Genomic DNA, 21,538 nt, shown 5'->3' on the forward strand with positions numbered 1-21,538 from the left:
TTACACAAAAATACAAGGTGCATTTTTTTAAAAGCCAACAAAAAATAAATTTAAAAAAATTTAAAAAGCCAAAACGTAAGCTACGTTTATTTTATTTTAAAATTAAAAAATATTTAATAAATATAAAACATAAATTACGTTTTGTCTTTGATCCATAGTAGTGTAATATTTTGCATTCCTTCCATTTCATGGTGATACACATGGCTTCTTTCCATAAGCAAAAAAATCAGTCCAATAGAAAGAAGTCATGTGTATCACCATAAAATGAAAGGAATGCAAAATATTGCACTGTTATGAGTCAGAGACAAAATATGACTTACGTTTTATATTTGTTAAATATTTTTTAATTTTAAAATAAAATAAATGTAGCTTACGCTTTGGCTTTTTAAATTTTTTTAATTTCTTTTTAGTTAGCTTTTAAAAAAATGCACCTTGCGTTTTTGCACCTAAAAAGACTGAATTTTTTTTTTAAAATCCACAAAATGCAAATTGCGTTTTGTTAGTAGTGTCGAAGAATGCTGATGTCCACTTAATTGCAACACTATTTTCATACTTTTGCATCTTTTTTGCAATATCAGGGAACTTGTTGAGTGGTGTTGTTATTCAGAAAACCACTATGTGTCTTTTAACATTAATCTTTCTATCTTCGTGTGCCCATGGACTTTCATTAAGTTGTTAGTGCGAAGTTGCTATACCCTTTATATAATTCTCTATATTTTGTGATGGATAGGAGTTTTATTGGTTTGGTAGTTTCTTGAATTTATTAATATTATTGTCTAAAATATTTTATGAAATTCATGACATTTGCTCATGTTGATTAGAAAACAATCATAAATATTATATTTTATGGGAGCCTTTAATATTTGCTTGTGATATGTAAAATTTATTGTTAGACATATTTGTTTGTTAATAATAAGCTTTTCAGCAAATTATCCGCTTGAATATAGGATAGTGTTTATTTTTTTTTTCATGTTTAGACATAAAAAAAAACTTTTCAGTGAAGTATTTTATCTTTGAACGAAAAGACTTAGATATGGTACCTAAATTTATATAATGATACATAAAAAAATTTATGCATTTATATAATACATTAAACTATCCTAGGACAAGAAGTGCATATTAAAATGAGTTTATGAAGGAAAATAATCCAATCAAATATTATCAAATACATTAAACTCTTTCAAAATGCCGTCCAATAAGATTTGTGGCATCTAGTGTCACAATTCTACCTAAATTACAGAAAATATAGAGTATGTCTATTCTGTTTAAACAGGGAATTCGGAGGGTGTGTAGGAAGCTATTCTCTTGGTCAACAAACAAAATATTCTTCAGAACATTAAATTTTGTAATAGGCTATGAAGCTCCAAGCTCAATTATGCCATTACAACAAATTTTTAACAATGAAAAAAAAGCAAGATCAGTTGCACACGATTTCTTCGGTTGCACATAGGTGGGTCTCCCGGAGGAGCAACTAATGTAGATCCATGCACATCTGATATAATATTTGTTGCTGCCGTTGCATTACAACCTACATCATTAGCAGCCCTTGCCTTTAATTAGTATTTCTATAGCCCAATCATGGGCAACAACAAATCTTGCATCATTCTCTATGCCTCTGGTGAAAATCCCCTCTAAACCAATCCATAAGGCATCCATGGCGACTAACTCGAATTGAATCCCAATTCGTAGAAAATGAATTATACATCCCTTCCTTTGCATCCTTTCTCTACCGGCGCAGAACAAGTGATTCAGACAATTTTGGTATGTGACAATGAACGAGAACTCAAACTATGTGCTCGCATGGTATCTAGAGATTCCATTCTCATGTATGAGCACCTAAAAACTAATGGATCATCGAAAAACAAAACCTTCCAACAAAATTGTAGATTAAGATACCTAGCTTTAACATAAATACTATAAAGTGTATGATACGTGCTCAAGAAGGCATTTTCGTTATGTTAGAGACAAAGAATAAAATAATAATCTTATCATATTTAAGGATCTGGATATTAAAAGAATTATACTATGTTAATCTTAAACATGTAGAAGATCAAGAGTTTGTCTCAATTTATTTTGATTATCAGAACCATGGCCATACACATACACAAGGACAAAATAAAAAATAATTGTACGAAAAAAATTTATTTTATCAAATATAAAATGTTAACTTATATCTTTAAAAAGTTTAAACACATCTCCAATCATTTTTTTATTTAAAACATGTTTATAATTTGACTTAGATGAGTTGATGTATTAGGTAAATTAGCTGATTATCATTTAATCTTGTCGGATGGAAATATTTCCACATGTCAGTCTTGTCAACGCAAATTTAATATTTAATAATATTAGTAATTTACATTATGACCTTTGTTATTATCCAGGTAGTGATGTGATTAAACAAATCAATAAATTGTTCAACAAAAAAAATTGTTAATAAATTATGAAATTCGTATCTGGACTACTGTGATAGTTGATTAAACCATTTATTTATATTAATAATACTATTAATCACCTAAGAAAATTGAATCTTATTGTGATACTGAATAGACAATCATTTATAATTTTTTTTTGTCGTGCTTGATGATTTGATTTTCTTTAATTTTGTGGACGAACACACACGCACATACACACATATTAAAAAAAATAACAATCAGCTAATATGTTTTTCAATTTTTTTTATATCTACTTCTATTATATAAAATAGAGATTTAAAAAATTTTGGTGCACAAATTTCTGTTTATGAAATAAACTTCATCATTTATATATTTGGAGTTATATTATTAAAACTTGAAATCAAGATTGATGCTTCAAATATTAAGGTAATTCTACGTGGTAGTTTTTTTAATTTTCATTCATCTGATCTAGATTGTCAAAGAACAGGTTCTTTAAATGTTTAGTAGAAAAAACTTTTCTGGTGATCAAGGTTGTTAAAAACAAATTTTTTAGAGGTCTAGTAGAAAAACCCTTCTAGTGATCCAAGTTGTAAAGAATATGTTTATTAAAGGTCTAGTAGAAAAATCTTTATCCATCCTTTTATGTTTTTACGGCATTTTTTCTCTATCTTTTTCTCCATCCATTTAATATTCACTCTTCACAAAGATCACAACCTAATTGAGACTTTATACTCTTCTCTACGTCAATGATATCATCTTAACTCGTGATTCGAGCTCAGATATTAATCAGGTTATTCATCAGCTGAAACTCAACTTTGTTCTCAAAGATTTGGAGAAATTACATTTCTTTCTTGGTGTATAAATGACAAAGACAACAGATAAAGGTAAGAAAGCAGGGCTGAAAAGTTGCAAACCTTACAAAACTCCTTTGTCATCTACTTTGAAACTCACTGCAAATGGAGGTATTGCCTTTGATAATCCCTCTTTGTATAGAAGTGTGGTTGGTAGATTGCAATATCTTCCCATGACCAAGCTTAAAATTGCATACTAAGTTAATAGAGTATGCCAATTTATACAGTCACCATCAGAAGATCACTAGAAGGTGGTGAAGTGAATCCTCCAATACCTAAGTGGTATCCTTCATCATGGTTTACATCTGAAAAAAGGGAAGAATTTGCCTATCCTTGCCTATTGTGATTCAGATTAAAAAAGTGACCCTGACAACTGAAAGTCTACTAGTGGTACATGTGTCTTCCTTGGTCTCAATTCAGTTTCGTGGTCCTCTAAGAAACAAAGTGTTGTAGCGTGCTCTAGTACCGAGGCAAAATATCGATCCATGGCATTGGCAGTGGCTAATGTGATCTAGATAAGAAACCTGCTGGATGAGCTACAACGTCCCTTAAGTACAACTCCCTAGCTCTTTTGCGACAATCAAAGTGATGTGTTGTTAGCTGCTGACCCAATTCTTCATTCGAAATCAAAGCACTTTGAGCTAAATCTCCATTTGTCAAGGACTATGAAAAAAATGCACCATTTGAATCAACCATATACCAGGCTTATCTCAAGTTGCAGATGTTCTTACTAAAGTCGTTCCTTTCTCACCGTTTCTTGACTGCAGAGCCAAACTCAAGGTTGCAGCCTCACCAATCTCGAATTTGAGGGGGAATGACAATGTATATGAGTCTACAGTAGCTAATATAGACGAGAGTTTAGCTTATACTAATTAAAACATGAGATAGTTGTTAAGTTTGTTATATTTAGTCAGCACCAGTTAGTTATACTCAGTTGCTTTATATAGTAATAGTGTAATTGTATTGTGTAAGCTGGTTTAACAACAGTTTATCATTTTTTTACATTTTCTCTCTTTTCTGAACTCTTTATCAAATTTAAGACCGATATCTTTTAGAGTTATTATTTCTGGATATAATAACAATTAAACCGCTGAAATAACACAAAACAATTATTGTTTAAAAAAAAATTTGACGTTTGGAAATTTTTTAAAATGATAAAAATTATTAGAAGTAAAAGTGTCTAAAATCTAAAATTATTTAAAAGCCAATTTGAGTGTAATATAAAACCACCTAACACAAAAGGCACACATGAATAATGGATAAAAATATCCTTTTAGTATACATAACTTGGTACACTCAACAAGAAACCATTAACATACATGAAATAAGTTAATTATTCCATTCCAACAAAGGATGAATTAACAGATGATGAAGCAAATATTAATGCATATCCATGATTGCACCACTGCGTTACTTAGATAAACACACTTAACCTCAAACCAAACACAACATAAATTATTATTCATAGATATAGATGTTATACTTTTTTTCCTTTAATTATAATGGTTGGATAGCTATGCCTTGTGAAGATGATCACCAACTTCTATAGTAACCTTCTCTAAAAGTTCCAAGTAGCCGTATGGAGTTTTAACATCCTCATTGATCTTTTCATATTCAATAGTCCATTTAACACTAGCACTTTCATTGTTTGTCTCAGTCACTTGAACATTGCTCTTAAAGAGTTTGTAGTTTTGACCGATATCTCCATCAAAGATGCTGAATTGAATCAACTTCTTCTCTTCATCGATGGCTTCAATTTTCTCTTTACATGTAATTACTTTATTATCTATTATTTTACACAATAATTAATTAATTAAGATAAATAACCAAAGATAAAGAGATATCTTACTTCAAAAAATAAGATTATAACCAAAGCTTTATCATTTTAAGAAATTATTATTAATTATTTGTAAAAAAATTTTGATTATTTTAAATTGTAAAAGATTTTATAAAATTATATTGACTCTCTAAATATCAAAATATTAATAACATAATCAATATTTTCATACAAATTTTAGTAATTTTACCATATAAAAATATTGTCTTTATGTAATCTGAAAAAAAAAATCATCTTAGGAATCACTTTTTAAATAAACTAAATTAAACTAGATATAAATAATCTCACATAATTAATTATATACAAAATTATTAGAAAGACGAATTTCATTAATCTTTTAGCTTTTCTAAATGAATCTCTCATTTACAATTAAAATAATGCAAATATAATTTCTATTAATGAAATAAAGCTTAATTACCTACTAGACAAGTCCAATTTTTGACCGAATCAGTGCAGTGCCAGTCATCACCTTCGTGCAAGTTGGCTCCATGCACTCCTTCACAAATGTTTTGGATATTGTGGAGTTCCTTTGCCAAAATGTGGAAGAACTTTGAACCTGGTACTTGGATCACAACTTCAACACTAATTTTACCAGATATTGCCATGTTTCAAGAAAAGCAAATAATTAATATGAAGCAAGAGATAATGTAGAGATAGAGATCACTAGGAATGAGAGGTTGTAAAACAAGTTCAAGCCTTGTGGAGATTATATAGAAAAAGACTATATTGCCATATCAATTATTGATTGAAGAAAGATTTTTAACTATTCGTAATTATTTATGTGCATCTATTTTAGATTTATTAAAATGAGTTGTGATTCATAAATCAATTCAGTTTGTCTGTAAAAATTAAGGGTGATCATGGGTCGGGTAAAATCGGGTTTGATGTGATCCATATCTGACCCGAAATATATATTGGGTCTATTTGTTAGACTCGAATTCCATCCTAGACCCTATAAAACTTCCACACTTTCGGGTCACGATTATACCGAGTAAAAACTGGGTAAAAACCAGGTCATTAACATTACATTACCTTGATATCTCCTTGTAAGCTAGCATGTGAAAGTGTTGAGTTAAGAAATTAACTAAATAAATTAAGTGATGACAAACATTATTTTTAGGCAAAATAAATAATTAATGTTGATTAATTATAATTACATGTTACTAATTACTTATAAATTGTTGTAGGCCAAAATATGAATTACAGCCCAAATGGAATGAAAATTAAAATAACCAACCTGGTGGGCTGAAAAGCAAAAACAGAAGCCCAAAAGAAACAAAGCCAAAGAAATTAAAACGGGCCAAGCAAATCATATTCATACCCAAGCCCGAATTAAGTTCAGGAAGCTTTTTCCCTCTCACTTGCTTTCACAAACTCAACGTTACTTTCCTCTCTGATCATGTCAAATCACAAGGTTTAGAAAAGTAAGAAAGAGAAAGAGAGAGAGCTTCTTCCATAAGCCTTTCACCGAAGAAGAGAGAAAGAAAAAGATTAAGCTAGAAAGGCAAATATCAAATCATCCAGATCAAACCAAATCTAGCTTTGATTAAAGGTAACCCATTTCCTCTTGCATGCATCAAATCTTCATCTCTTCTTCCCAACACTCTGCTCTATCCAAAATGGGATACAAGAGAAAGAGGATTTCTGTTCTTCTATGCTGTGTATCTACGGTCTTAAACAAGACTTGGGGACCAAGTTGGTTTTCAAGGGCTCAGATCAAGTTGACAATGAGAAGATTTCTATGGTTGCTGCATTATGGCTTTCGGTCAAGATAAGGAAGTCAGAAGGAAAGTTTCTAACCTGAAGATTAAGGAGAAAAAGTAAATTTGTGGGTTGGTGAAGATCAAAGCTCAAGGTGTTGACCTTGGAAGAAGAACCCAGCAACATGCAAGGAGATAAAAGCAGCTTGATGTTCATTCAGAAAACAAGAAGAGAAAACCAGAGTTTGTGAGTTGTGTTCTATAAAGTTCCTATACTTGGATAATGCTCTCTTTCAAAGAAGCATTCGGCCAACACTGAAGAACTGTATCTGAGGTTTGCAAATCTGGTTTTGCACATAGCAAAGAGGCTGCTGATGAAGTCAATCTCCTTCATGTTTTACTGATTGTAATGTACTTTTCTATGTTTATCTTTCTGTAATTTCTTGTGAGAAAAGGCATTGTGAGAAAGCTCAAGTAAAAGCCATGAGTGGAAAAAGGTTGAGTGATACCCTTGAGAGAAAAGTCTAGAGTTATTTTCTGATTTCTTTAGGTTGGTTAAGTGTCTTGTATCTTGTATTTGTTTGGTATCCATTTCTTAGTTGGGTTAGCACTAAGAGTAAATAGTTAGGAGTTAGCATAGCCAATGATAAGTTAGGTTAGAACTTGAGTGTGAAATTGGTGTATGTAATACTGTTAACTATAGTGAAATTCTTCCATAGTTGTGGAGGAGATTGGATGTAGGTTGCATAGCACAATGCAACCAAACCAGGATACATGCTGGTATTAGCTTTTATCTTCTCTGCTGAGTTCTATTTTCTGATATTCATGAGACAAAAATAAATTGTCTCATAAATTTCCGCTGTTGAGTTCAAACAGAACCTGAATTAAAAATTTGTTTTAAAAGGGTTACAAAAGCAATTAAAAAGAAGGCATAGATTCAACCCTCTTCTCTAAGCCTACCACAACCTTCAATTGGTATCAGGAGCTAAGGTCTCAAGAATCAAGCTTAACCGCTTGGAGCAAAGATCCAATGGCGAACAACTTGGGCACAACCACAGTTGCCTATACCCTCACTGAAGGCCAGTCAAACAACCGGCCACCTTTCTTCAACGGAAAGAACTACTCCTACTGGAAAGAAAGGATAAGGATTTTCATTCAATCCATTGACTACAACATATAGAAGATTGTCGTGAGCGGTCCAAAGATCCCAACAAAAACAAGTGCTGATGGAGTGGTGACTCCAAAAGAAGAAGCTGAATGGAATGAGGATGACAAGAAGAAGATAGAGCTGAATGCTAAAGCAATCAACCTTTTTCACTGTGCTATTAGCTTTGAAGAGTACCGGAAGGTGTCTAGATGCAAGACAGCCAAAGAAATCTGGGAAAAACTCCAGGTTACACATGAAGGCACCAAACAAGTAAAAGAAATGAGGATTGATATGCTGCGAAAAGAGTATGAGATGCTTAGCATGAAGGATGGAGAAAGCATTGATGAAGCGTTTGAAAGATTCTCAATCATAATCAACAACCTTGATGCTATGGGTACAAACTATGCAGAACAAACCTTGGTGAGAAAACTCCTTAGAAGCCTCACAAAAGAATGAGAAAACACTGCCACTGTCCTAACCGAGAGTAACAACATAAGTCCCATAACCTATGATGAGCTGAGAGAAAAACTCCTTGCCTATGAAGCCACACACACAAACACAGACTCAAAGAAAAAGGGAATAGCCCTCAAGTCACAAATAGAACCGAAAGAGAGTGAGTCTAGTGATGGTATTTCAGATGACGAGCTTTTGTTTTTTGCTAGGAGATTTAGAAGAATGATGAAGAACAAGGGCAAATACAAAGGTTCAAGTTCAAAAGAGCACAAGATCGACTTGAGCAAAGTGACGTGCCATCACTGCAAGGAGGCTGGACACTTCAAGCTAAACTGTCCAAAGTTTAAAAAGGAGGACAAAGGAAAGAAGAAAAAGAAGAGAGTACTCATGGCAGCTTGGGGGGATCTTGAAAATGACTCAAATGAAGAAGAAGAATCTGAAGGAGATGACAAAGACTGCTTCATGGCTAGAAACAATAATCTTGATGAGATTTGCCTAGCATCTAAGAACAAAAAGGACATGTGGTACATGGATAGTGGATGTTCAAGGCACATGATTGGAAGGTCAACCTACTTCATCAAACTAAACAAGTATGATGGAGGTTTTGTGACCTTTGGAGATGATGGTAAAGGTAAAATCATTGCTGTTGGAAAAGTAGGTAATGAGCAATCAACTTTCATTGATGAGGTACTTTTGGTATGTGGTTTGAAACACAATCTTTTGAGTATAAGTCAGCTGTGTGATTTAGGATATTTAGTGACTTTCAAAAGATCTGAATGTTGTGTTGTGAATGAAAAGACAAATGAAGTAATGTTTGTTGCCAAGCGTTTTAATAATATGTATGGACTTACTCTTGATGAACTAAAGGATCAAAATGTAGCTTGTCTTCACTCTAAAGAATCTGAAAAGTGGTTATGGCACAAAAGATTGGGGCATGCAAGTATGTTTCAAATAAACAAACTTGTAAAGAAAGAATTAGTAAGAGGTCTTCCGTTGATAAAGTTTGACAAAGACATCACTTGTGATGCTTGCCAAATGGGAAAACAAAAAAAAAGTTTTTTTAAACCAAAGGAAGACATCTCTACTAAAAGACCACTTGAGTTGCTACACATTGATTTATTTGGTCCAACAAGAACTCAAAGCCTAGGTGGTAAACATTATGGTTTAGTAATTGTGGATGACTATACTAGGTTTGGTTGGGTTTTATTTCTTGCACACAAAAATGAAGCCTTTTCGGCCTTTGAACCTTTTTGCAAGAAAATTCAAAATGAAAAGGATTTAAAAATCTCTTCTATATGAAGTGATCATGGAACTGAATTTGAAAATAAGTTATTTGAATCCTTTTGTGAGGAATTTGGAATATCTCACAACTTCTCTTGTCCAAGGACACCACAACAAAATAGTGTGGTGGAAAGGAGAAATAGAAGCATACAAGAGATGACAAGAGCTATGCTTTGTGAGAGCAATGTTCCAAAATTTCTTTGGGCTGAAGCGGTTAACACGGCTTGCCACATTTTGAATAGAACAATCATAAAAAAATTTTTGAAGAAAATCCCTTATGAACTTTGGAAAGGCTATCCACCAAACTTAGACTACTTACACATCTTTGGATGCAAGTGTTTTGTTTTAAATAACAAGGATAATTTGGGTAAATTTGATCCAAAGGCTTATGAGTGTTTGTTTGTAGGATATTTCACAATTAATAAAGCATATAGGATTTATCATCAAGATGCTAGAATTATTGAGGAGTCCATACATGTTATATTTTGTGATACTAACTTGGTACAAAGCATTTTGGAAGATTGTGATACAGGAAATCAAGCTCAAAAGGAAGTTGAAACTGTGCAAAATCAAGAGAAAGGACATTCTGGTCAAAATGAACCAGAAACTGCAACTGCTGAAAATTCGAGAGACAATTCCATTGTCTCATGAATCTGAAGGAAATCCTGAAGCCAACAGCACCCAGAATCCTTTGGTATCTCAATCTGTATCCAAGTCCACCAGACCTCGTGAATGGAGATTCTTGAAGAATTATCCTAAGGAATTTGTCATTGGGGACGTCTCTCATGGAGTGCAAACAAGGTCTTCCACTAGAAAGGCAAATGAAGGATCAAACATTGCCCTTCTTTCACAAATTGAGTCTCAAAACATCAAGGAAGCACTCAGTGACCCTTCTTGGGTTAAAGCTATAGAGGATGAGCTTCTTGAGTTTGAAAAGAACCAAGTATGGACTTTGGTTCCAAGGCCAAGTGGAAAGAAAGTGACCAGCACCAAGTGAATTTTTCGGAACAAGTTGGGAGAAGATGGTAGCATTGCAAGAAACAAGGCAAGGCTAGTGGCACAAGGATACGACCAAAAAGAAGAAATAGACTTTGATGAATCCTTTGCCCCTGTTGCCCGAATGGAAGCCATAAGACTTCTCCCAGCTTATGCTGCACATTGTGGTTTTAAATTATATCAAATGGATGTGAAATGTGCATTTTTAAATGGAGTGATAGATAGAGAAGTGTATGTGGAGCAGCCTCCTGGTTTTGAAAATAAAGAGCATTTTGACTATGTTTTCAAATTATCTAAAGCTCTCTATGGTTTAAGACAAGCTCCTAGAGCTTGGTATGAGAGACTTAGCTCTTTTCTTTTGAAAAATGGTCTTCAAAGAGGCACCACCGACACAACTCTATTTATCAAGAGTTCTAATGATTCTTTTATTCTAGTCCAAATATATGTTGATGACATTATTTTTGGATCAGCGAATGAATTCCTTTGTTCTGAATTTGGAAAACTCATGACAAGTGAATTTGACATGAGTATGATGGGTGAACTTAATTTCTTTCTTGGGCTACAAATTAAACAAACTGAAAATGTTATTTTCATTCATTAAGAGAAGTATGCCAAGGAATTAGTTAAGAAATTTGGTATGGAAAATGCCAAACCCATGGGAACCCCCATGCATCCTAATTCTAAATTAGATAAAGGAGAAACTGAGAAAGATGTAGATGAGACTAGGTATAGAGGAATGATTGGTTCTCTTATGTACTTAACATCCTCTAGACCCGACATTGTGCAAAGTGTTGGATTGTGTTCTAGGTTCCAATCCAAATCTAAAGAGTCACATCTTTCAGCAATTAAAAGGATCATTAGATATGTTCATGGAACATCCAATCTTGGTCTTTGGTATCCTAAGATTGATGATTTTTCTATAGTTGGTTATTATGATGCAGATTTTGCTGGTGATAGAGTTGATAGAAGGAGCACTTCAGGCATATGTTGTTTTCTTGGGAAGTCCTTAAATGTTTAGTCAAGTAAGAAGCAACCAACAGTGGCCTTATCCACTGCAGAGGCTGAGTATATAGCTGCTTCTTCTTGTTGTTCTCAGCTTTTATGGTTAAAAACACAGCTTGTTGATTACAAATTAAATGCTGAAAATATTTCCTTAATGTGTGATAATATGAGTGCCATCAATATTTCTAAAAATCCAGTTTTGCACTCTAGGACTAAGCATATTGAAGTGAAATTTCACTCAATAAGAGAACATGTCCAAAAAGGGGATATTAGTATTCAATTTGTTAAATCTGAGGAGCAATTAGCAGATATTTTCATAAAACTATTAGCTGAGGATAGATTCTGCATGCTTAGGACTTGTCTAGAAATTTTGAGTTATGATTCCTTATTTGAAAAATGCTGATGTAGTTGCTGGAGCTTTTTGTCTCATAAACATGTATGAGACAATTCTGGGCAGGTGATGAACGTTCTCTTCAATTCAGAGTGTTCTAGGCTTGTTTTAAATGAAAGATAATCTGGGCCAACCTCAAAATCAGATCTAGAGTGGTCCAATGTGTTTCCTTAAATCCAACTATCTCTGGGCCCATATATGAATGTTACATTTTTTTGATTGATGGGCTGTGTGTTTATTTTTTGAAATAACTTTTCATTTAATGTTTATAATCTAAAAAGATTTTTCAGTTTAATTTTTTGGTTTTTCAAAATTTAAACTTCATTTCCTATTTTATTTTCAAATCAAATCAAATCTTTATTTTATGAGGTCAGGTCTTTTCATGTCATTTCAAAAGGTGATGCAGTTGCATGATTTTGGAAATCCACTTTTGGGTACGGTTACCAACACTCCCTCTCTTCCCTCCATAACTTCTCCTCAAACCCTTCGGTTTCTTCCCTCTCACTCCAATGTCTCTCTTCCATCAAAAGCCTAAATCTAACCAAAATGGGGAAGAAAGTTATTGCTAAAAGAGCACCACGTGAGAAAATCCATAAACTTCCAGGATATCCTAGACCATCAACTCGTTCTCAAGACACCACTTTTACTCCATCACCTTCTCCTCCTACCTCTCCGCCTCGCACTACTCCCATGGCACGGACCAAGACTACGCCAAGGTACCCTGCCCCTGCCAAGCCGACACCACCACCGAAAGCCATAACTTCCAAGCCAGGCTCCTCAAAACCTAGTTCTGCAAAGCCTAGCTCCTCCAAGGGAAAACGTCCGGCGACTGAAGAACTCATTCCCGAACCAACACAAACCAAATCCAGGTCGGTTCCAGTGCGTTCACAAAGAGGTAACCCTCATCGCCCTCTCAAATCTGTTAGAGAACCAGATATTGATCCTTTTGCTCACAAATCACACTTCATGACATCTCACTCAGACTATAACCCCATTTTTTCAAATCTGCCATGAACCATGACTTTTATGAGGGAGTTATTCAGTATCGTAATCTATGTCCTCTTTTCTTACTGATTTACCTAATTTGAAAATGAAAGGTTTTCCTTTTGTTGAAAATTTGGAATTTTTAGACTGGAATCACCTTTTCAAAATCAAAAAACCTGTATATCCTCAGTTAGTCAAAGAATTTTATGCAAACATGACTTATCATGAAGGAAGTGTGTATTCTTATGTTAAGGGCAGAGACATTATCTTGAATAATGAAACTATCAGTGATTCCTTGAAGTACACTAATGTTAGGCCGTGTGCTTATACATCTGTGAAGTGGGATGAAGGTGTTGGTATCTCTTACCATAATGCTCTGGCTCACATTTGTGAACATGTTTCCTTAATTGATGGCATCACACCCACTCACAAAGCCCTAGGATATGAACGTGCTCAGTTGCATCGTATTGTCAACCACATCTTAATTCCTCAAAGCGGTTCATATCAAAGGGTTTCTTACACAGACACACTTATTTTATATGCCCTAATCACTAAAACAGCAATCTCTTTTGCCTATTTGATGGCTAGATACATGTTTGATTCTGTTAGAAGTGTGAAAGATAAAGCACTACCTTATGGCATATTTTTGACTTGCATATTTGAGACTTTTGGTGTTGACCTGTCAAATGAGGATTATGAAAATAAACATTCATACCTAAAAGGGGGTGGTTCAGTGAAACAGTAAAAAGGACCAGCTCGATCTGAGAGAGTGGTTCTAGATGATGATGATGAAGAGTACATCCCAGGTGACTCTCCTTCTCCTTCCACTGAGGGTACTTTCATTTCTACTGGGAAGAAATTCGCTTTACCGAATGTGGTCAAGGATGTCGCTCAAGAGTTTGTTTCCCAATCAAATCACATGATTGCCATAAGCAAGGAACAAAGGAAGCTAGCAAGCAATCATGAGAACTTCCTAAAGAAATCAAGGGATAGGGTGGCTGTGCTCATGACCTTCATCGATAATCTTCAAAATAATGAAGACATTGCCACTGATGTTGAGGAGGAAGATGTTTCGGAGGGAAATAGTTCTGATGCCTAAGATTTGTCTCATAAAAACTGCTACAGCTACTCTCCTTTTGTCTCATGAACTCTGTTTTATTTTGATACTGTTTGGTATACTTTTGTTGTCTTGGATGACTGTAATAACTCTAGATACTGCTGCACTTTTGGTTATTTAGTTAGTTTTTTGAACTGTGATCTAACTCTTTTCTGCAGGATACAAGGCATTGCCTCTGTTGATAATGCTTATTATCCTCTCTTGATGACAAAAGGGGGAGTAAAAGCAATATGATGTGATGTGTGTCCTTAGAAATTTTTTGGCATTACTGCAGCTATTAGTATTTCTTTTGGGATTTTTGTCTGACTGTTGCATTAATTTTAAGATCACATGTTGAATCTTTTGGCTGCTAATATTAGCTGGATGTTGGGCTAATAATGAGATGTTGCTTGTGTGATATTCTTTAAACAAAATTATTGTGCATAGCTCAATATATCATTCTCTTTGAGTACTATGCAAAACAGGAACAAAGAGGAAAGCTTAAATCCAGGGGGAGCTAATCTTGAAAAGGAAAGGGGGAGCAACATAAGAGCAAATGAGAAAAATCAAAGGGAGTTTCTAAACCTTACACAAATTCATGTCCTTTTGATTATTGCTTAAATTATGTTTGTCATCAAGAGGGAGATTGTCGAGTTAAGAAATTAACTAAATAAATTAAGTGATGACAAACATTATTTTTGGGCAAAATAAATAATTAATGTTGATTAATTATAATTACATGTTACTAATTACTTATAAATTATTACAGGCCAAAATATGAATTACAGCCCAAATGGAATGAAAATTAAAATAACCAACCTGGTGGGCTGAAAAGCAAAAACAGAAGCCCAAAAGAAACAAAGCCAAAGAAATTAAAACGGGCCAAGCAAATCATATTCATACCCAAGCCCGAATTGAGTTCAGCAAGCTTTTTCCCTCTCACTTGCTTTCACAAACTCAACGTTACTTTCCTCTCTGATCATGTCAAATCACAAGGTTCAGAAAAGTAAGAAAGAGAAAGAGAGAGAGCTTCTTCCATAAGCCTTTCACCGAAGAAGAGAGAAAGAGAAAGATTAAGCTAGAAAGGCAAATATCAAATCATCCAGATCAAACCAAATCTAGCTTTGATTAAAGGTAACCCATTTTCTCTTGCATGCATCAAATCTTCATCTTTTCTTCCCAACACTCTGTTCTATCCGAAATGGGATACAAGAGAAAGAGAATTTCTGTTCTTCTCTGCTGTGTATCTACGGTCTTAAACAAGACTTGGGGACCAAGTTAGTTTTCAAGGGCTTAGATCAAGTTGACAATGGGAAGATTTCTATTGTTGCTGCATTATGGCTTTCGGTCATGATAAGGAAGTCAGAAGGAAAGTTTCTAATCTAAAGATTAAGGAGAAAAAGTAAATCTGTGGGTTGGTGAAGATCAAAGCTCAAGGTGTTGACCTTGGAAGAAGAACGCAGTAACATGCAAGGAGATAAAAGCAGCTTGATGTTCATTCAAAAAACAAGGAGAGAAAGCCAGAGTTTATGAGTTGTGTTCTGTAAAGTTTCTATACTTGGATAATGCTCTCTTTCAAAGAAGCATTCAGCCAACACTGAAGAACTGTATCTGAGGTTTGCAAATCTGGTTTTGCACATAGCAAAGAGGCTGCTGATGAAGTCAATCTCCTTCATGTTTTACTGGTTGTAATGTACTTTTCTATGTTTATCTTTCTGTAATTTCTTGTGAGAAAAGGCATTGTGAGAAAGCTCAAGTAAAAGCCATGAGTGGAAAAAGGCTGAGTGATACACTTGAGAGAAAAGCCAAGGGTTATTTTCTGATTTCTTTAGATTAGTTAAGTGTCTTGTATCTTGTACCTGTTTGGTATCCCTTTCTTAGTTGGGTTAGCACTAAGAGTAAATAGTTAGGAGTTAGCATAGCCAATGACAAGTTAGGTTAGAACTTGAGTGTGAAATTGGTGTATGTAATACTATTAACTATAGTGAAATTCTTCCATAGTTGTGGAGGAGACTGGATGTAGGTTGTATAGCACAAGGCAACCGAACCAGGATACATGCTGGTATTAGCTTTTATCTTCTCTGCTGAGTTCTGTTTTCTGATATTCATGAGACAAAAATAAATTGTCTCATAAATTTTCGCTGCTGAGTTCAAACAGAACCTGAATTGAAAATTTGTTTTAAAAGGGTTACAAAAGCAATTAAAAGGAAGGCATAGATTCAACCCCCCTTCTCTAAGCCTACCACAACCTTCAGAAAGTATCCAAATTTCCAATACTTCAATTATTATTTGACATGGTAAAATTTACTTAGAAAAATATAATAACAAGAACCAACCGTTCTCTAAAATTAAAGCATAGCTATAATCAATGCTAATATTGTCTGATAACACCAAATTTTTAAATCAATACAAATAACATAATATTATTATGCCATTAGTCTAAAGTCTTATGCACTTTATAACTTATTATCATATAATGACTAATAACACAAAATATTAAAGTTTACAATACTTAAATTCCACATAAAAATAGTCATTATCCATCACTAATAACACAAAATATTAATTGTGTATGATGACCGGGCCACCGGGCCGAATTCGGATGACCCGAGCTATGGTCCGGATCCGACCCGAAATAATGACCGGGTCTATTTTTGAGATCCTTATCCAACTCTAAATCCGATGAAATCACACGCTGCACCAAATTAATCCTTAAAATGTTCGGGGTCAGGTCGGATCTTCGGATCAGGTCGAATCATGTATACCCTAGTAAAAACAGATAATGAGTCAAGCTAGCTAGTAAAATTATATCTTATTTAAAAGTGGGTTAATTTAATTTTGTTCAAATAACTAATAAATTAAAGAAGTTCAAATCGAGTAAGTACAAGTTAGCTCATCTATCTATTTTTTGTTTGCTATATTAAGTTTAAGGAATTTATATTATGCACTTTGTTATAGATTTATTAACTACTTTTTAGATAATTTATTATCAAAGTATATGAGCGTATGATATTTTTTATTTGTATGATATTAAGCGAAAAAATTGCTAAAATTATGTAGTAATTTTTAAAAAAAAAAGAAAAAAAAGTAACACAAATGAATGTTCTTAACATACTCACTAATATAACCCTTTTCACAAAATGATTTTCTGTTTTAAACCAGCTTAATCTTAACAAGCTAAGTGTTCTTAACACACCCATTAATAAGACTCTATCCATATAAACACATGAATTCAATGAAATATTCAGAAGTCAGAACAGAAAATGAGATTTAGCAATTGAATGCTGCTCCCCCACCCCTATCTGATCTACAAAAATATGATTGAAGACTTTCTTACGATGCAGAGTCAAAAACAAATAAAATCACGCGTGCTGGCCATATTGCGATTTCAATTATTGAATAGATATCATAGAAAGATGGTAAATATTTGATGCAACTCTCAAGAAGAGCTTCATTTAATGGAGCTGTCAAACATATTTAAAAAATTACTCCATTTTATTTTATTGTATTTTCAGTGAATAACAATAGTTTTTAAAATCAGTTTTAAATCCCAAATTCAATTAAATTATTTAGTTGCACGAAATTACTTTCTGTGAAGTACGACGTTAAAAATATAGACATTTTTTGCCTTTGTTTTTGTCCAAATTAAAAAACCAACGATTTCTTTTGCTTATTTTTATGATTTTGTGAATGCAACAATATTAAAATGTCTCAGTTTCTTTGATTATACCCAAAATATGAGAACCATCACCCCACTTTTTTGTCTAACATGGTTTCCACTCTAATAACAGTGGTCAGTAGCAATATTACACCGATGTAAAAGAATTCGATAAATTAAGATGAGGAGTGCTAGGGGACAGCAGATTTTGTGAGTTGTAGCCATCAATTAGCCATCAATAGTGTATTTAATGGTGTGAGATTTCATCTAATGGTGGAGAATCATTCATTTTTATTTTGCTGACTAAGTGCTGACCAGATTTTAACAAATATGCTGGTCCCATAGACTTCTCCAATTAAGATAGATACTTTACTTTTATTATGTATCTTCTTATTTTTCTTTAATTTCTTTGCACACATAAGGAGTTTCTAATTTTTCCTCTCTATACATGATTCTATTGATTTTTATGTTAAATTTAAAAAATAAAAAATAATTTTGTTTTCCCTTCTGCTAATTTTTATGTGTATATAAGTTTTGATTTGATTTTATGAATGATTTTTGTTTTCTTTTTCTTCTAAGGAAAAAAAAATTCTTTATTCATGGTTGTTCTTTTGATTTCAAATACTAATACTTTTTATTTTTTAAAAAATAATATTTTATGACGTGTTTAATTTGATTTAATTCCTTTTGCATGTGAGGAACTATATATTTTTATTTCAGGTATTATATATTTTAATTTGCAATTTACATTTTGTATTTAACTAGATGCTTTTGCATAATGTCTTGTTTCCATTACTATTTACTATTTAGCATTCATTTGCTCCAATCTGTGTTGGTTTTTTTTTTTTATAGACTTATGTCTCGATTGAAGATATATGGGCCATTGATTTGTTATGGTCATAGGTATACACGAAGAGGCGCTCTTTTGATTGGACTCTCATATTGATTTGTCCGTGATAAGGGACCGTAATCAAATGCGGCGAGATATGATTAGTAAACGAATTCCATGATGGTTAATAAAAATTTAGTATACAAAAACCTGTTCGACAAAGTTAATTCCATAGTATTTGGAAACTACTAAAAAAAATAAATTAATACATATTTTTAAGTTTTTAGCATAAACATAAAAAATATCTGAACAGTGATACCATATTGCACAACTCTGTTGTTAAACCAGCCTTTAATTCGCATCATATTATCTGTTGCATTTGCCAACTCTTGAACTATAAAACAATTTGATATCAACAATGCTTTTATTCATGGTGACTTGGCTAAGGATGTTTACATGCACCTGCCAAGAAGGTATGAACAAGGTGATGCCACCATAGTTTGTAAGCTGACCAAGACTCTATATGGCCTGAAATAATAAGCTTTCCGAGCTTGGTATGTGAAGCTGATCGGAGCTTTCAAACGTTTAGGCTTTACCCCACTAAATCCGATACTTCACTCTTCATAAAGATTACAATCCAATTCAGACTTTATGTTCTTGTCTACGTCAATGACATCATCTTAATTGGTGATTCGAGCTCAGATATTGATCAAGTTATTCATCAGTCGAAACTCAACTTTGCTCTTAAAGATTTGGGGAAATTACATTTTTTTATTGGTGTGGAAGTGACAAAGACAACAGATGGAGGTTTAAATCTAACTATTCAAGATATTCTAAAGAAAGAAGGCTGAAAAGCTGCAAACTTTGCAAAACTCCCTTGTCATCTACTCTGAAACTCATTGCAAATGGAGGTATTGCCTTTAATAATCCCTCTTTGTATAAAAGTGTGGTTGATAGCTAGCAATATCTCACCATGACCAGACATAAAATTGCATACTCAGTTAATAGAGTGTGCCAATTTATACAGTCATCATCAGAAGATCATCACTAGAAGATGGTGAAGCGAATCCTTCAATATCTAAGTGAAATCCTTCATCATGGTTTACATTTGAAGAAAGGATAGAATTTGCTTATCTTTACCTATAGTGATTCAGATTAGAGAAGTGACCTTGACGACCAAAAGTCTACTAGTGGTACCTGTGTCTTCTTTGGTCTCAATCCAGTTTCGTGGTCCTCTAAGCATGAACTAAGGCAAAGTATCGATTCGTGGCATTGGCAGTGGCTAATATGATTTGGATAAGGAACCTGTTCGCTGAGCTACAATGTCCCTTAAATACAACTCCCTAGCTAGCTTTTTTGTGACAATCAAAGTGATGTGTTGTTAGCTGCTGACCCAATTCTACATTCGAAATCAAAACACTTTGAACTAAATCTCTATTTTATCAGGGACTATGCAAAAACATGCACCATTCGAGTCAATCATATATTAGACTCAACTCAAGTTGCGGATGTTTTTACTAAAGTCGTTCCTTCCTTATCGCTTCTTGACTGCAGAGCCAAACTCAAGGTCGCAGCCTCACCAACCTTGAGTTTGAGGGGAAATAACAGTGTATATGAGTTCACAGTAGCTAATATAGATGAAAGTGTAGCTTATACTAATTAGAGCATGAGATGGTTGTTAAATTTAATTAATTTGTTATGTTTAGTCAGCACTAGTTAATTATACTTAGTTGCTGTATATAATAATAGTGTAATTGTATTGTGTAAGCTGGTTCAATAATAGTGTATCATTCTCTCTTATTTACTTTCTCCTTTTTTCTTTGAATTCTCTATCAGATTTAAGACTGATATCTTTTAGACAGGGACGGACATACGGGTGAGAACCCCAACTTTTAAAAAAAAAATTAATAGTAATAAGTTATTAAGTACGATTTAATATTTTAAAAAATTTATTTAATATTTAATCTAATATAAATAAAAGTCTAGTCTAACATAAATATTAATGATTTCTAATATCTAAAAAGTAAGTAATAATATTAAAAAAATATGAAAAGATATTATTACTAATATTTTTTAATTAAATAAAAATTTTCAAATTTCATAAAGTGAATTTTTTTATTTTTTGTGAGTGTCCTTTTTGATTCATTTGGTATTAATTCTCTTTGTTTTAACCATTGTAACCGAGAGATCTTTTTCAGTTATGAATATTGTGAAAAATAACTCAGAAACAAAATAAAAGATGAATTTCTTGCTAATTGTCTTTTAATTATATTTAAAAAAATTGCTGAAAATTTGACACAGATTCTATTATCGATTAATTTTATGATACGAAAAATCAACCACTTCGCTAATATAAAGTATATACATATTTTTGTACTTTAAAATATATTCTCTATCGGTATATTTTTGTAATACATTTTACATTATATAATTTTTTACATAATTTTTTAATATTATATATATTATTAGTCCCATGATAATATTTCTAAATCTGTCTTTACTCTTAGAATAATTATTTTTGGATATAATAGCAGTTAAACCATTAAAATAACACACACAAAAATTGACGTTTGGAGATTTTTTAAAATGATAAAAATTTATTAGAAGTCAAAGTGTTTAAAATCTAAAATTATTGAAAACCAATTTGAGTGTAATATAAAACCACCTAACACAAAAGGCACACATGAATAATGGATAAAAATATCTTTTTAGTATACATAACTTGGTACACTCAACAAGAAACCATTAACATTACATGAAATAAGTTAATTCCATTCCAATAAAGGATGAATTAACAGATGATGAAGCAACTGTTAATGCATATCTTATGATTGCACCACTGCGTTATTTAGATAAACACACTTAACCTCAAGCCAAACACAACATAAATTATTATTCATAGATATAGATGATATACTTT

At 32.9% G+C, this 21,538-nt stretch overlaps 1 protein-coding gene across 2 annotated transcripts in view; it reads right to left on the reverse strand.

Moving 5' to 3' along the window:
• Positions 1–4,560: 4,560 nt before the first annotated feature.
• The window catches only part of LOC107496970 (MLP-like protein 43), a 69,984-nt gene continuing 53,006 nt past the window's right edge, over positions 4,561–21,538 (reverse strand). The window contains exons 2-3 of one of the 2 annotated variants that reach the window (XM_052252210.1): positions 5,500–5,550; positions 4,561–5,030 (exon numbers count right to left, since the gene is read on the reverse strand). In XM_052252210.1, the coding sequence (XP_052108170.1) occupies positions 4,759–5,030; positions 5,500–5,550 (323 nt within the window). In that variant the 3' untranslated portion in view covers positions 4,561–4,758. Of the gene's footprint in view, positions 5,031–5,499; positions 5,551–21,441; positions 21,535–21,538 lie in introns of those variants that run through there. The other variant, XM_016118248.2, reaches the window with a different exon arrangement.

Source organism: Arachis duranensis, chromosome 7 (assembly GCF_000817695.3).
Source record: "Arachis duranensis cultivar V14167 chromosome 7, aradu.V14167.gnm2.J7QH, whole genome shotgun sequence".
In the NCBI taxonomy this organism is placed as follows: domain Eukaryota; kingdom Viridiplantae; phylum Streptophyta; class Magnoliopsida; order Fabales; family Fabaceae; genus Arachis; species Arachis duranensis.